This window comes from Mustelus asterias, chromosome 23 (genome assembly GCF_964213995.1).
Source record: "Mustelus asterias chromosome 23, sMusAst1.hap1.1, whole genome shotgun sequence".
NCBI classification, from domain to species: Eukaryota; Metazoa; Chordata; class Chondrichthyes; order Carcharhiniformes; family Triakidae; genus Mustelus; species Mustelus asterias.
This window is the reverse complement of record NC_135823.1, coordinates 22,605,708-22,622,790: the sequence shown is the minus strand read 5'-3', so window position 1 is coordinate 22,622,790 and position 17,083 is coordinate 22,605,708. Positions and strand designations below refer to the sequence as shown.

At 43.2% G+C, this 17,083-nt stretch overlaps 1 protein-coding gene across 1 annotated transcript in view; it reads right to left on the bottom strand.

The window, feature by feature from the left end:
- The window catches only part of chtf18 (CTF18, chromosome transmission fidelity factor 18 homolog (S. cerevisiae)), a 108,690-nt gene that overhangs the window by 12,238 nt on the left and 79,369 nt on the right, over window positions 1-17,083 (bottom strand). The window contains exons 19-20 of the mRNA XM_078239795.1: window positions 7,045-7,192; window positions 2,433-2,549 (exon numbers count right to left, since the gene is read on the bottom strand). Of these exons, the coding sequence (XP_078095921.1) occupies window positions 2,433-2,549; window positions 7,045-7,192 (265 nt within the window). The remainder of the gene's footprint in view (window positions 1-2,432; window positions 2,550-7,044; window positions 7,193-17,083) is intronic.

The window sequence follows — 17,083 nt, the reverse complement described above, 5'->3', positions numbered from 1 at the left end:
TCCCCCCCCCCACACACACCCACTCCCCCCCCCCACACACACACCCACTCCCCCCCCCCCACCACACACCCACTCCCCCCCCCCCACATCCATCCCCCCCCCCCCCCCACACACACCCACTCCCCCCCCACACACACCCACTCCCCCTCCCCCACACACCCACTCCCCCCCCCACACACACCCACTCCCCCCCCCCACACACACCCACTCCCCCCCCCCCCACACACACACCCACTCCCCCCCCCCCCCCCAACACACACACGCCACCCCCACACGCACTCCACACCAAGCACATTCTCATTGTGATTTTGAACACTGAAGGAAGACAGCATTTCCCATCGGATCAGATTCAGCTTCATGTAGCCACCCCCATGCAACATAAAAAGCTGTTCTGATGAGAAGCTTAGAGACTTGAAACATTAACTCCTTTTCTCTTCCCACAGAAACTCCCTCGATGAGTATATCTAGCATTTTCAATCCTTATTTCAGATTTACAATTGCACCTTAAGGAGTCAAGAAATCACCAAGGATAGATTTTCCCCCGGTGTCAACATAGTCCTCAATTTGTGTAACCAAGTAAACCAGGTTCTCTTGCTTTTTATTTCTTACAGAAGTTACACACGGAGACAATAGTCGGGCGGGGCAAGCTGCATTGGGTGCTGTGCTGAGACTGCACCAGTGGATAATAAACTGCTTGTGCTGGCATGACTGTTTCTAATTATCACCTGATGCTGCACCTCTTTGATTTATTATTGTCACATGTACTAACACAGTGAAAAGTATTGTTTCTTGCGCGCTATACAGACAAAACATACCGTTCATAGAGAAGGAAACGAGAGAGTGCAGAATGTACTATTACAATCATAGCTAGGGTGTCGAGAAAGATCAACTTAATGCAAGGTAATCTCCTGATGGCCTTGAGATTTGTTCATTAGGGCAGGCTCCCATGAGTGCTGGCACCTCACCCAAGTGGGCCTCAGTCATGTACAAGCCTGAGCTGTAAATACTGGCAATATACCCAACTGTGAATATCACACGAGAGCTTGATGTCGCCCAAGCAAATGGGATTCCATTACAAATGTCTGGTCACAGATTGGGATCAGCAAATTCAGGCCCCGGACGGTGTGGAGATTCCAGACACAGAGAATTTCACCTGGGTTAATCAGGGTGAAACTCATCTTAAAGTTTAATTATTAGTATCACAAGTTGGCTTACATTAACACTGCAATAAAGTTACTGTGAAAATCCCCTAGTCGCCACACTCCGGCACCTGTTCGGGTACACTGAGGGAGAATTTAGCACGGCCAATGCACCTAACCAGCACGTCTTTTGGACTGTGGGAGGAAACCGGAACACCCAGGGAGAATGTGCAGACTCCACACAGTGACTCAAGCTGGGAATCGAACCCAGGTCCCTGGCACTGTGAGGCAGCAGTGCTAACCACTGTGCTACCATGCCATCCCAATGCACCTTCAGATTGAGAGAGGAAATCCACGCAGGCACAGAGAGAACGTGCAGACTCCACACAGATAGTCACCCACGGCCGGAATTGAACCCAAGTCCCTGGCGCTCTGAGGCAGCAGTGATAACCACTGTGCCGCCCACCTCCTTGGGTTAGTTCACAGGTGCTGGGTAGCAGTGGCATCATTTGGGAAAAATTCAAGAGAATTCAAGAGAACACTCCAAAGATGTGCGGGTTAGATTGATTGGCCAAACTAAATTGCCCCTTAGCATCTCAGGATGTGTAGTTTAGAGGGATTAGAGATAAATGTATGGGATTACGGGACTCGGATCTGGGTGAGATTGTTGTCGGTGTAGACTCGATGGGCCAAATAGCCTCCTTCTGCACTGTAGGGATTCTATGTTTAATTGCTTTGCTCAGGGGCTAATTCTCACTCATTACGTTGATCAGGGATGCTGCTCCCAACAGCTCCTCCAGTGACGATGTGCTGTGGCTAGGAAAGAGAAAATGGAAGGGTGACCTATTAAGGATTACAAGAGGGTTTGATGGGATAGATTTGGAGAAACTCATTCATCCTGTGGGCAAATCCAAAAATAAAGGTTATTCAGGAGAAGCCTTTGTACCTACAAAATAGAAAGAGGAACTTCCTCACACATGGAGTAGTTTGGGAGAGCAGTACAGATATGTCTGCCACTGATCGCCGTCAGGAGACATCAGGATAGTGATCAAAAACTTGGTCAAAGAGGGAGGTTTCAAAGTGTTTTAGAAAGATGGAGAGGTTCAGGGAGACTAGTCCAGAGCAATGGGACTTGACAGTTGAAGGCATGGCCACTGGTGGTGGAGCAATTTAAATTGGGAACACACAAGCCAGAATTGGAGCAATGGAGGCATTTTGAGGCGTTGTAGTTTATCGTTTAATATTTAAGGTTGATGGTGCCATCCATTCTGAATTATCATTGAAAGTCTTTACCTTTTCTTTCACAGTCACAGACTTGAGAACATTCGCCAGCCGTTGTTCATGGTTTTTCACACATGGTTTTGAACTTTGCTTGCTTTCATTTGGTTTATTTTTGACTTCAACAGCTTCCTGAAAACAGAAAACGACAAAGAACACAGGATTAAATAACATTTTCTACCAAGGGCGATCCCATTTTTGTACCATTCAAAATTGAACAGAGGTAAGGGATGTGAATAAAGGCACCAAGTGCATGACTGGGGGCTGAAAGTCTTACACCAAGCATCCTAATACAGAAAAAAAACATCACAATCTGCTGTACAGGCATTAGGAAAACGGGACACTGAGCCAAAAGAGATCAGGAGTGGTGACCATGAGAATTTAGCATGGCTAATGTACCTAACCAGCACATTTTTGGGCTGTGGGAGGAAACTGGAGCCTCTGGAGGAAACCCACGCAGACACGAGGAGAACATGCAGATTCCACACAGACAGTGACCCAAGCCAGGAATCGAACCCACGTCCCTGGCGCTGTAAGGCAGCAGTGCTAACCACTGTGCCACCCTACTGGTTCAGCTTCTTCAACAGCAGGTTTCAAGATGGCTCCGGGACCGACTAAGGGGGTGTAAAGGTTCTCAGACCTGTGCCACTGGTGGTCGGGTGGAGGAGGTTCAGTGAGAGTTGCTGTGTGGAGGCCACATATACAGCTCCACGAAAATTGCTTCAGATCCATACTTGAGTGCTAAGCCTGCAAATGTCTATTTTAGCAGGCTGGTAATCAGCAGGTAGGCCCAAAATCATGAGCTAAAAGGAGACTGCCAAACAAGTGTGTCTTATTGGCACAGCATCAATTTAGTGCCTGTTTTTATTCTTTCACCAAAATAACCCCTTAGTTTCTGAACACGGGCCCAAATTGAACAGAGGTGAGAACAGTCAGATTCAGCCAGAGACAATAGCCCAGGGAGGGGGGAGGCATGAGCAGAAGAAGCTGAGAAGTAGTTTTGCAGTTGGAAGTTATAAGTAAAAGCTTCAATCTTCCCCATGTTTAACTGGAATTGTTTAAGAACACTACATACCCTGAGGTATATGTGTATACTTTATCATGATGACAACTGTTGGCTAATTAGAGGGACTTGTTTTTCCCACATCACAAAAACAAGGATCCTTCAGGGATTTACATTTCACCTTCGCTCATCTAACACGAGTCCACACCTTATGGCGTCAGGTACTAATCTCTAAAGACTTCATTAATCAGACACAGCACATACTGGGAGACAACTGCCATAAGTCACGAAAGAACTGTGTGCTGATGAGAAGGTTGGCCTTCACCCCAACAAATAACTGAGAGCTCTAACACATTAGCACAATAATGCAAATTCAAGGGTAATAAAAACAAAGCCACTATAAGAATTCAAAGCATCATTTTATTTCAACCTTCAATTAATTTTTCTCCCTTTTGCTGGACCCGCCTGTGCCAATTCTTGGATTCACCAAACTCCTACTTCATCACCTGTGTGTTTTGATTGCTTCTACCCTCTAAAAGCCCACACAAACACTTTGATCAGGTGGGCAGGAGCTAAGGAGAGGTGATCTCAGAAATATAGATCTTGATAGGATAAACGCAAAGGTTTTTCCCCATGCCTGGAGAATCTAGAACAAGGGAGCATAGCCTCAGGATAAGTGGTCAATCAGTTAAGACAGACATGAGGAGAAATTTCTTCATTCAGATAGGGGCGCCTCTGGAATTCTCTAACCCAGAGGGTCGTGGATGCTTTGATGTTGAGTTTCGATAGATTTTTGTTCTTTCAGGGAATTAAGGGATATGGGGAGCAGGAACTGGAGGTAGAAGATCAGCTGTGATGATATTGAATAGTGATGCAGGCTCGAGGGTCTGTACGTTCCCCAAGTATCCAGTTATAAAGCCAGCACTTTGGCTAATATATTATAGTATCTGTACTGCTTTATATGTTAGAAATAATTGATAATACATTGTCTTTTTTGAATCTATTTAGGGCATCATTAGAGGCTCAGTGTGAAGTGTTAATTCATCTCTTTCATAAACAGGATGTTTTAGCAATTGCTTCACATGTAATAGAACATAGAACAGTACAGCACAGAACAAGCCCTTCGGCCCACGATGTTGTGCCGAGCTTTATCTGAAACCAAGATCAAGCTATCCCACTCCCTATCATCCTGGTGTCCTCCATGTGCCTATCCAATAACCGCTTCAATGTTCCTAAAATGTCTGACTCCACTATCACTGCAGGCAGTCCATTCCACACCCCAACCACTCTCTGCGTAAAGAACCTACCTCTGATATCCTTCCTATATCTCCCACCATGAACCCTATAGTTACGCCCCCTTGTAATAGCTCCATCCACCCGAGGAAATAGTTTTTGAACGTTCACTCTATCTATCCCCTTCATCATTTTATAAACCTCTATTAAGTCTCCCCTCAGCCTCCTCCGCTCCAGAGAGAACAGCCCTAGCTCCCTCAACCTTTCCTCATAAGACCTACCCTCCAAACCAGGCAGCATCCTGGTAAATCTCCTCTGCACTCTTTCCAGCGCTTCCACATCCTTCTTATAGTGAGGTGACCAGAACTGCACACAATATTCCAAATGTGGTCTCACCAAGGTCCTGTACAGTTGCAGCATAACCCCACGGCTCTTAAACTCCAACCCCCTGTTAATAAAAGCTAACACACTATAGGCCTTCTTCACAGCTCTATCCACTTGAGTGGAAACCTTTAGAGATCTGTGGATATGGACCCCAAGATCTCTCTGTTCCTCCACAGTCTTCAGAACCCTCCCTTGGACCATGTAATCCACATTTAAATTAGTCCTACCAAAATGAATTACCTCACATTTATCAGGGTTAAACTCCATTTGCCATTTTTCAGCCCAGCTTTGCATCCTATCTATGTCTCTTTGCAGCCTACAACAGCCCTCCACCTCATCCACTACTCCACCAATCTTGGTGTCATCAGCAAATTTACTGATCCACCCTTCAGCCCCCTCCTCTAAGTCATTAATAAAAATCACAAAGAGCAGAGGACCAAGCACTGATCCCTGTGGCACTCCGCTAGCAACCTGCCTCCAGTCCGAAAATTTTCCATCCACCACCACCCTCTGTCTTCGATCAGATAGCCAGTTACCTATCCAATCGGCCAACTTTCCCTCCATCTCACACCTCCTTACTTTCATCATAAGCCGATCATGGGGGACCTTATCAAACGCCTTACTAAAATCCATGTATATGACATCAACTGCCCTACCTTCATCAACACACTTAGTTACCTCCTTAAAAAATTCAATCAAATTTGTGAGGCACGACTTTCCCTTCACGAATCCGTGCTGACTATCCCGGATTAATCCGCATCTTTCTAAATGGTCGTAAATCCCATCCCTAAGGACCTTTTCCATCAATTTACCAACCACCGAAGTAAGACTAACCGGTCTATAATTACCAGGGTCATTTCTATTCCCTTTCTTAAACAGAGGAACAACATTCGCCACTCTCCAGTCCTCTGGCACCATCCCCGTGGACAGTGGGGACCCAAAGATCAAAGCCAAAGGCTCTGCAATCTCATTGCCTCCCAAAGAATCCTAGGATATATTTCATCAGGCCCAGAGGACTTATCGACCTTCAAATTTATTCAAAACTGCCAGGACATCCTCCCTCCGAACATCTATTTCCTCCAGCCTATTAGCCTGTAACACCTTCTCTTCCTCAAAAACATGGCCCCTCTCCTTGGTGAACACTGAAGAAAAGTATTCATTCATCACCTCGCCTATCTGTACTGACTCCATACACAAGTTCCCACTACTGTCCTTGACCGTAGTCAAGTAATGCACCTGTAAATTCAGTCTACTCTCGCTGTCAACTGGATTGTGACTGAGCCTGTGATTTTGAAATTCCCAGTAAGCTATGTTTACAATAATGAATCCAATTGACCACAGTATACTATGGAAATTCACAGCACTGTACAAGTCATTAAGAAGAGCATGAGCTAGCAACAATTGATAAACCAACTGATTATAGAAATTATAGAAATCCGACAGTACAGAAAGACGCCATTCGGCCCATCGAGTCTGCACCGACCACAATCCCACCCAGGCCCTACCCCCATATCCCTACATATTTTACCCACTAATCCCTCTAACCTACACATCTCAGGACACTAAGGGGCAATTTAAGCATGGCCAATCAACCTAACCCGCACATCTTTAGAATGTGGGAGGAAACCGGAGCACCCGGAGGAAACCCACGCAGTAACTTTGTTCACAATACTCCAAATGTGGTCTGACCAGAGCCTTATACAGCCTCAGAAGTACATCCCTGCTCTTGTATTCTAGCCCTCTCGACATGAATGTTAACATTGCATTTGCCTTCCTAACTGCTGACTGAACCTACACGTTAACCTTAAGAGAATCTTGAACGATGACTCCCAAGTCCTTTGTGTTTCTAATTTCCTCAGCATTTTCCTATTTAGAAAATAGTCTATTCCTCCTTCCAAAGTGCATAACCTAAGTAAACCTGATCTATAACATGTCCCCTCGTAAGTCACGAATTCTTACTATAATTCCCCATTCCACATGCTGACAGTATCACTCTCAGTGCCTTACCTTTTTTTCCATGTTGCGAGCATTCAGCAAGGCTTCCACGCGCCTCATCTTTTCCAGCTCAATCTCACGGGCGATCAGTTGCTTGGCCTGGTAGGTCATTGGCTTTCGAGCAGGAAGATCTGGAAACCGACAAACATCTTCCATGTTTCTGTAATCGGGGAATGCAAAGCAAGACAGAACCCAAGTTAACTCCACAGTTAGTACAGGAAATGAAAATCCCACTGGGCAGTAAGGTAGTCCATGTTATTCAGCACATCATTGTATATTCTGTGCACCAGGTCATTATGGTACAATTATTTGGGTTCTCCTGGTTTACTTTGAGCATCCTGGATTTCCTTCACTCTACTGCTGGTGTCCATACCTTCAGCTTATAAAACCCAAAACTTCTCCACCCCCTCATTTGTATAAGAAACTCCTTAAAACCTATCGCTTTCCCCCTAGCTGTTGGTCATCTGATCTAATTCTCTACCTCCTTATGTGGCTCAATATCAATATTTGCTCAATTGCACTCATGGGAAGAGCCTTTGAACGTTTGACAAAGTTAAAGGTGATAGATTAAATGAAAGTTGCTGCTCTGTTGAATGAAAGTGCGCTTAACAACAGGTGGATTGAACACAATGACAAAAGAAATGACCTCTCTTTGATACGAAGAACATTAAATATCAGCCAATTACTACCTTTAAATAACCTGCAGCTGGCAGTTAACCGCTGGGATAAAAATTAGGCCGTGAGCTTCCTGAGGCCTAGTCACAAGACCTTAAGCACAATGGACATCTCATCATAACATCACAAACTCACTGTCTGCAATCTTCTGACTCTTGATGTCTATGGATGGAAAATCACAAAAAAAATCCCTCAAGATTTCTTGATCGGGGTAATCGGTGCACACAGCTCCAATGGTTGGGGTAGTCAGGAAATGGAGAGAGGGAGATTAGGGAAGGTTCCAGTGTTTTTTAAAGTTTATTTATAACTGTCACAAGTAGGCTTACATTAACACCGTAATGAAGTTATTGTGAAAATCCCCTAGTCACCACACTCCGGCACCTGTTCGGGTACACTGAGGGAGAATTTACCATAGCCAATGCACCTAATGCACATATTTTGGACTGTGGGAGGAAACTGGAGCACCCGGAGGAAACCCATGCAAGCATGAAGAGGATGTGCAAACTTCACAAGGACAGTGACCCAAGTTGGGAATCGAACTCGGGTGTCTGGCGTCGTGAGGCAGCAGTGCTAAGCACTGTGCTACCGTGCATTTCTTAAAAGCGACTTTGCACTGCTTACCAAAAAAATTGCTTTATCCTCTACTCACGTGCTGGTTTGACGCATTGGCCGTGCTAAATTCTCCCTCAGTGCATCCAAACAGGCGCCGGAGTGTGGCAACTAGGGGATTTTAACAGTAACTTCTTTGCAGTGTTAATGGTAAGCCTACTTGTGACACTAATAAAATGAATGCATAACCGTGTCATGGTGAAGGTGGGGTCCGATTGGCTACTGAGTTTAAGGTTTTAGGCCCTGTGTACTTAAATACTGACACACCGTTACAGAGGCTTCTGGCGTCTCTGGTCCAGGTTACTCACACACTGGTCAGCTGTACCTGCCAGTCCTTCTTGAACCCTGTTAGAAAACAATTTAATTTAATCCTTCAAGGGCAGCAGAGATAATCTTGACTTTATTCAAAGAAAGTTTTCCTGATATTCTGTAACAAAGCTAGATTTATAAAGTTAGGTCCTAGGTTAAGGAAACAACAGTATTTTCCACAACCTCAGTATGTTCCAAACCACTTTACAGCCAATTGAGTCATTCTGAAGTGTGATCACTGTGGTAGTGTCAGAAACATGGACTATTTGTGCACAGCAAGCTCCCACAAACAGCAATGCGATGATGACCAGATAATCTGCTCCAGTATTATTTGTTGAAAGTATAAATATTAGTCAAGACACCAGGCATCACTCCCCCTTTCTTCAAAATAGTGCCATAGGATCTTTTACATTAATTTGTCAGGGCAAGTGTGACCTCTGTTTAATATCTCATCCAAGATGGGGCCAAGCTTGCAATTTAAAGACAATTCAAGGTAACAAGCTGCATCGGTCACAGGATACAGCCAAATGGAAATTATATAGTCTGCTCGGTCAGCCTTCTTTTTGCCCCGCTGCCTATTCACAGCTTACATGACTCTGGGCTCCAGAAGCACTTCCTTTCGATTTGTGAAGATAGCAGTACCATTAAATTATCTGGTCATTATCACATTGCTGTTTCTGGGAGTTTGTGGTGGACATATCGGCTGAGCTGTTTCCTATATCAAAGCAGTAAAGGGAATTGCAGTCAAAAGGACTCAGATGTCCTAAGGTTGTGAAAGGCACTGTATAAACGCAAGGCTTTCCTATTTTTAGTGAAAGCCAGCTAAAATCTAAAAGGGACTAAATTTTAAAAGTGGTCCCTATCAATATGGGTATAGCACCATCTTCAAAACAAGCAATGTGATCTCCCTCACCTAAAGAGGAAAAGGCAAAAATATTGGGATATCGCATCAGCATCTGTATATATGAGAGATCACGCATCTGTATACATGTGTACAACGCAAGATAATCACCAGGCCTGCCTCCCTTAATTGTGGTCTACAACATTTAGAAAGCTCAGTTTCACTTTTCCCTCCCATGCACGCAAATTGTGAGACCAAAGAACACAAAAGAGCAGTGAGTATGGTCTGATGGAGATATTTCCTATGATTAAAGGGCACACTAAGAGAGAAGCTATTCTCCTTGGCTTGGGGACTTCCAAATAAAACAAAAAGTCAGGTCTGTGCACAGGATAATGAAAATATGGAACTCACCCACTCCAAAGATGGCACTGAAACTGGACGTCAATTGAAAATTGCAAAGCTGAGATTGACAGACTCTTTTTATTAGGCATGGCTATTAAAAATTATGGAGCCAAATAAATGGATTTGGGTCACAAATCAACCATGACCTATGACCTGAGCAGTGGAACAGGTTAGATAGGCTGAGTGGACTACTCTTTTCCCCCTCGTTCCTACTGTCCAACTGTGAGCTCAGCAGAGATCACCGATCCCCAATTCCTAAAAGCTCACTATTAAAGCTCAAAACCGTTCACACAAACGTCTCGCTGTCTGACGCAGCACCTGCATATAGATTTCTTGTTAATGTAAAATGCATTAAAAAATGCAAAGACATCTCCAGCAGGCTTTTTGTAAGACATCCAAAGATACCATTATAGAAAGAGCGGATTGTATTTGTCTCATCATTACCCAGTGTGCAGTTAATCATTACATAATTTCACAAACAACTTTGCACAGTGACACCCTCTTACTGGGTGATAAATTTTTTAAAAAAAGGATCCAAGCTAAATTTTATTTATTAGTCACAAGTAGGCTTACATTAACACTGCAACAAAGTTACTGTGAAAATCCCCTAGTCGCCGCACTCCGGCGCCTGTTTGGGTACACTAAGGGAGAATTTAGCATGGCCAATTCACCTAACCTGCATATCTTTTGGACTGTGGGAGGAAAACAAAGCACCCGGAGGAAACCCATGCAGACACGGAGAGAATGTGCAAACTCCACACAGACAGTGACCCAAGCCGGGAATCGAACCTGGGTCCCTGGTGCTGTGAGGCAGCAGTGCGAACCACTGTGCTACCGTAGTGCTCTTTACAATAGAAAAACAGTTTCCACTGGAAGGAGAGCCAGAGTATTCAGATTTAAGGCAACATGTAAATGAACCAGAGGAGAGATTAGGAGACTTTCTTTTAAACTTGGCATGTTACTATGATCTGAAAAGTTCTGCCTGAAAGGGTGGTGGTGGAAGATTGACTAACAACTGTCAAAGAAGAAATGGATAAATACTTAGACACACAGCAGGGCTTACGGGAAAAGAGTAGGGGAGTAGAATTAACTGAGTAGCTCTTTCAAGGAGCCAGTTCAAGCACATGGAACCTCATGTTTGCATGATTCCATTGAGCGAGGTGTTGCAGAACAGTTGATAGTACCATAAAGTCACCATTCTGTGTGTGTGTATACTGATCTACAATGCCTTCTGAATGTACTGAATTCGAACACGTTTACAAATCCCTGTCAAGTCCTTGTCACACGCTATGCATGTTGCAGAATCATCACACTCTGATTTCTCATGCATCCCCCCAACCCCACCCCGTCAGTCATTCCAACGAGTGAGTTTCAAACCGTCTCTATCGCATCCTCCAGAAGCCTCTCCTAAAGCTCTTCCTGTTGCTGTTGCTCTTCCCAACTTTGGAAATCTTGTTTTATTGGAAGAGTATTTGAACAATTCTCCTAACTCTTACCAACACTCAGTCCATTCTCTCTTACATGAAGGCCTCTGGGATAGTTTATTACATTGAAGGCACTCGATGAACACAAGATCAGAAGATTGCCTGGCTAGCTGGAAGAGGAGAATAGGCATAAATGGGTCTTTTTCAGGTTGACAAGATGTAACAAATGGATCAGTGCTCGGACCTCAACGTCTTACAATTTATATAAATGACTTGACGAAGGAATTGAAGGGATGGTTGCTAAATTTGCTGATGACACAAAGATGGGTAGGAAAGTAAGTTGTGAAGAGGACATAGGAGGCTACAAGAGACAGATAGATTGAGTGGGCAAAGATGGGAAAATGTGAAATTGTCTATTTTAGCAGGAAGAAGCATATTATACCAATAATGAGAAAATGCAGAGTTCTGAGGTGTAGAGGGATCTGGATATCCTAGTGCATGAATGACAAAAGGCTAGTAGTATACAGGCACAGCAAATAATTAGGAAAGCTAATAGAATGTTATCATTTATCGCGAGGGGAATTCAATACAAAAGTAGTTGGTAATGCTTCAGTTATGAGACCACACCTGGATTAAAATCATAGAAATCATAGAAACCCTACAGTGCAGAAGGAGGCCATTCGGCCCATCGAGTCTGCACCGACCACAATCCCACCCCACATATTTTACCCGCTATCCCACTAACCTACGCATCCCAGGACTCTAAGGGGCAATTTTTAACCTGGCCAATCAACCTAACCCGCACATCTTTGTGTATAGTATTGGTCACTTCATTTAAGGAAGGATTTAATGGTATTGGAAGCAGTTCAGAGAAAGTTTACTAATACCTGGAATAGGTGGGCTGTGTTATGAAGAAATGTTGGACTGGCAAGGCCTGTATTCACTGGAGTTCAGAAGAGCAAGAGGCAACTTGATTGAAACATACAAGATCCAGAGGGGTCATGGCAGGGTGGAAATGGAGAGAATGTTTCCTCGTGTTGGAGATTCTATAATTAGGGGTCACTGTTTAAAAATAAGGGAACACCCATTTAGTACAGAGATGAGGCGAAATTGTTTCTCTCAGAGGGTTGTGAATCTTTGGGACTTTCTGAAAAAGTGATGGAAGCAGAGTCTTTGAATATTTTTAAGGTAGAGATGGAGAGATTCATGATAAACAAGGGGGTGAAGTGGAATGCAGACATGAGGTTACTGTTAGATCATCCATGATCTTATTAAATGGCTGAACAGGCTTGAGGGGCTGATTGGCCTATTCCTGCTCCTTGTTTGTATGTTAAGACTTTGAAAACCATGGGGAGGTTATTCTACTGGAAGAATTTAAAAATAGTATGCCTCTGGGAATAAAGTTCTACCTGGAAGACAATTGCAATGATGATAAATGGCTAAGAGTTGTCTCACAAACAAGTTAGTAATGGGCATTTGTTTGGAATTCACAGGGAAACTCGAGAGATGGGAATCTGATTATAGTGAGGAAAATGGCTTGGTGGAAAAACTAGTACTCCTCAGAATAGTGAGAGGGAAAGAATCCGCAAGATAATTTTGATTCAAAAGGACTGACATGTTATCTTTGTCATAAAAAGAGGATGCATGAAGGCTGAATGTGGGCAATTTTAAAGCAAAAGTGCAACATTTATAAGACAGCATAATGTTCCTCCAGGAAATATTGTCCCAGCAGGTAAAGCTTATGACAAGCTAGTAGATTCTCCTGTGTTTACTCCTAAAGTGGATCTGACTGCAGGAAATTATGAAAGTTTTCTGTTTAAATCTCAAGTGTCCGCACTTTTGTCCGGTGAGGCAGAGAAGTCAATTGTTACTCTTGGAGACAAAGGTTCAACACGGTCACTGGTGTTAGTAGGTGACATGATTTTTATCCTCAGAAAGTTTGCTAAATAAAAGCATGTTGGCATGGGGTACTGATGGAAATTGTTTACTCATTGCTTTATATAAAAGAGTTAATTTAATATGTGACTTAATTACTGGTTCTGTAAGTAATCTTAACTTACCTATTGAAAGCGTGGATCTTATTAGAAAATGACTTGGCTGGGGATAAATCTCCACTGGTTTAGGGAAAGCAGGCTGAGGCTGTTGAAACTAAAACTGTAGAGAAAAAAAACTGAGTGGCTTAAAAGAATCATTGACTTTCTGTAAACCTGCTGCTAGAATTAATGTTTCAACAGATGTGTTAACCTGGTGTGGAGACTTCTTACTCAACAGATGTGTCCAGAGAGTCAGAAACTCAGGCTGATAACTTAAAGGGACGTTGGTACCTCAGGCTCAGAAGGAAAAGGTAATGGCAGTTGAAGACATGGTCAAGTTATCTAAATTAAAAGTGCAGAAAAAGCATGAATAAGGTGCGGCGAAGAGGACAGCAATAGCTCATGAGGAAACAAAAGAAAGAAATGTGTTGATGGCACTATAGTGCTGAGAGGAAGGATACATAGAAACACAGAAAAACTACAGCAAAAAACAGGCCCTTCGGCCCCACAAGTTGTGCCGAACATATCCCTACCTTTTAGGCCTACCTATAACCCTCCATACTATTAAGTCCCATGTACTCATCCAGGAGTCTCGTAAAAGACTCTATTGAGTTTGCCTCCACCACCACTGACGGTCGCCCACCACCCTCTGTGTGAAAATGTCCCCCCTAACATCTCCCCTGTACTTACCCCCCCAGCACCTTAAACCTGTGTCCTCTCGTAGCAGCCATTTCCATCCTGGGAAAAAGCCTCTGAGAGTCCACCCGATCTATGCCTCTCAACATCTTATACACCTCTATTAGGTCTCCTCTCATCCTACGTCTCTCCAAGGAGAAAAGATCGAGCTCCCTCAGCCTATCCTCATAAGGCATGCCACTCAATCCAGGCAACATCCTTGTAAATCTCCTCTGCACCCTTTCAATCTTTTCCACATTCTTCCTGTAATGAGGCGACCAGAACTGAGCACAGTACTCCAAGTGGGGTCTGACGAGGGTCTTATATAGCTGCATCATTATCCCCGGACTCCTAAACTCAATCTCTCGATTGATAAAAGGCCATACGCCTTCTTAACCACCTCCTCCACCTGCGGGGCCAATTTTAGGGACTCGGACCCCAAGGTCCTTCTAATCCTCTACAGTACTAAGAGTCTTTCCCTTAATATTGTACTCCTTCATCCCATTTGACCTGCCAAAATGGACCACTACGCATTTATCTGGGTTGAAGTTCATCTGCCACTTGTCCGCCCAGTCTTGCATCCTATCTATGTCCCTCTGTAACTTCTGACATCCCTCCAGACTATCCACAACCCCACCAACCTTCGTGTCGTCGGCAAACTTACCAACCCATCCCTCCACTTCCTCATCCAGGTCATTTATGAAAATGACAAACAGCAAGGGTCCCAGAACAGATCCCTGGGGCACACCATTGGTGACTGACCTCCAATTAGAAAAAGACCCATCTATACCCACTCTCTGCCTCCTTTGGGCAAGCCAGTTCTGGATCCACAGGGCAGCAGCCCCTTGGATCCCATACCCTCTCACTTTCTCGAGAAGTTTTGTATGGGGGACCTTTTCGAACTCCTTGCTAAAATCCATATAAACCACATCTACTGCCTTCCCTTCGTCAATGTATTTAGTCACATTTTCGAAGAACTCCACCAGGCTCGTAAGGCACGATCTGCCTTTGACAAAGCCATGCTGAGTATTCTTGAGCATACTAAACCTCTCTAAATGCTCATAAATCTTGTCCCTCAGGATCTTCTGCATCAGCTTACCAACCACTGAGGTTAGACTCACCGGTCGGTAATTTCCTGGGCTATCATGTTCTTGAATACACATGAAAACTTTACCTCTATGTTTTAATCACTATTGCCAAAACAGAATTAAACAAAGCTTGAACTCAATAGGAGAAAGAAAAGCAAAATCAGATCAAGAAATGTTGTGAATAGAAAAAAAAAATCAAGCTTACTTTGACAAATATCAAACTAACCTTAACAAAGAGGATTTTACTTCACAGAAAATGAACTATTCGCACAAAAAGTAGCAGTGGTAAACCTGCATGTCATATAAAAGAAAGCCAAAGGGTTAGATCATGGAAAGGGTCTTATAAAGATAAAATGATTCTGATTTTAAACAGGATAAGGTGAATTCAAATTGTCCTCAACAAACTCAATGTTTGGTTGTTTGAAACTTTTTCAAAGACTGGGACATCAACAAACATGCATAGAAGAAAATGGAGATCAGGAGTTAAAATGGAAGAGAGTGGTTCAGAATCTATTTTAAAATGTGAAAATCCCGGTGACAATTTAGCGTCTGGCTTAAAGGTGAACAAAAAAAAAAATTAAGAGGATTAAGTAATATAACAGGGGATTTCTCTTTGGATTCCAATTCAGTCAAGAGTGCCCAGAAGCTAAATGGTTTGCCGGCAATCAGCATGCTTTGCTTGACAAAGTTAACCAGATCAAACAAATTATAAAACCTTTGGACCCATCACAAAAACAATCCCAGGGTCCTGATTCTGCACAATCCAAGAAAGCAACATGAAGAATACAAAACCAAGGTACAATCCTTGAACCAAGGACATGGAAAAACTGTAGAGATTATGCAAAATAAAAAATATATTTTCCAGAGATTGATAGAAAGTGAATCACCCATTAGTAAAATAAACTATTATTTGCAAGACCTTTGGGGCTGTAAAAGTTCATGCAAGCTGGACTTAAACCCCAATTGTTAGATTTGGTTGGTTTTGGTATAGGTTGAGCCTTATAGACGCTTAATGGTGAAATGTGATGAAAAGGGAAAGAATGTTAGCTGTGCTGTGTTATAAGTTAGTTGTTAATATGCCTACAATATTGTAATTTGTAATTTGATAGTCATGGAAAAATCATTGCTACAGTTTTTTTCATTTTTAGGGGCAAATCATGAATGCTGACCTTTGCAAGACAATTATGTTTTAAAATGTACCTTTAAGTCAAAGGAAAACAGAGAATTCTGGGAGGGAATGTGTAATTAACATTCCTGGTAATCTCTTCAATTCAGACAAAAGCCCATGTGACCACGGTTGCTAAGGGGAGAGAAATTCAAATAGAAACCCATTGAAGTGAGTTTTAACACCTTTCACAGTATCTCTCAGGACAAGGACGCAGGAACAAAGAGGCTACTGCTGTGGAAAAAGGGGACAATGGCCAAGCTGGAGTTCTGCTTCTGTTCAAAAGAAAGGAAAAAGAATGAAGGAAAGCCTTGAAGATTTAAGAAATGGGGAGTCTTGCAGGTGATAATCATATCTGGGAAAACTCGACAGATTGGAACGATTCTTGAAGGACGCAAAGTTTCGACATAGCATGGTGGGGAGCAGTGAACCTCTGGAGAGCTGGGTTAACTCTGGGACTGTTCTTTAAATGCTACACATCTGTCAGAAGCGTGGTGTACAGTAAAAGGGAGTTGTAAGGAATAATGAGAGAGTACTTTTGATGTACGAGTTGTCCATTAATTAATGTTTGATCCAAGTTCATTTTAATTGTTGCGTTACTGAAAAAGTTTCGAAGTGTTACTTCATGTTGCACAATTTCTTCACATCACATTTTTTTCTACAGATTGCACGCTGTAACATCTTAGGTCAAAATTGCAGCCCCATTATGGACTGATACGAGGCAGGATGCACTTCCAGACTTCTGTTAGGCCCTCTATCTGTTCACTCAGGGCTTTTTGCCCTTGGATAACCCACCCCTCCTTATGACCAGCGCATTTGGCTTATGTAGT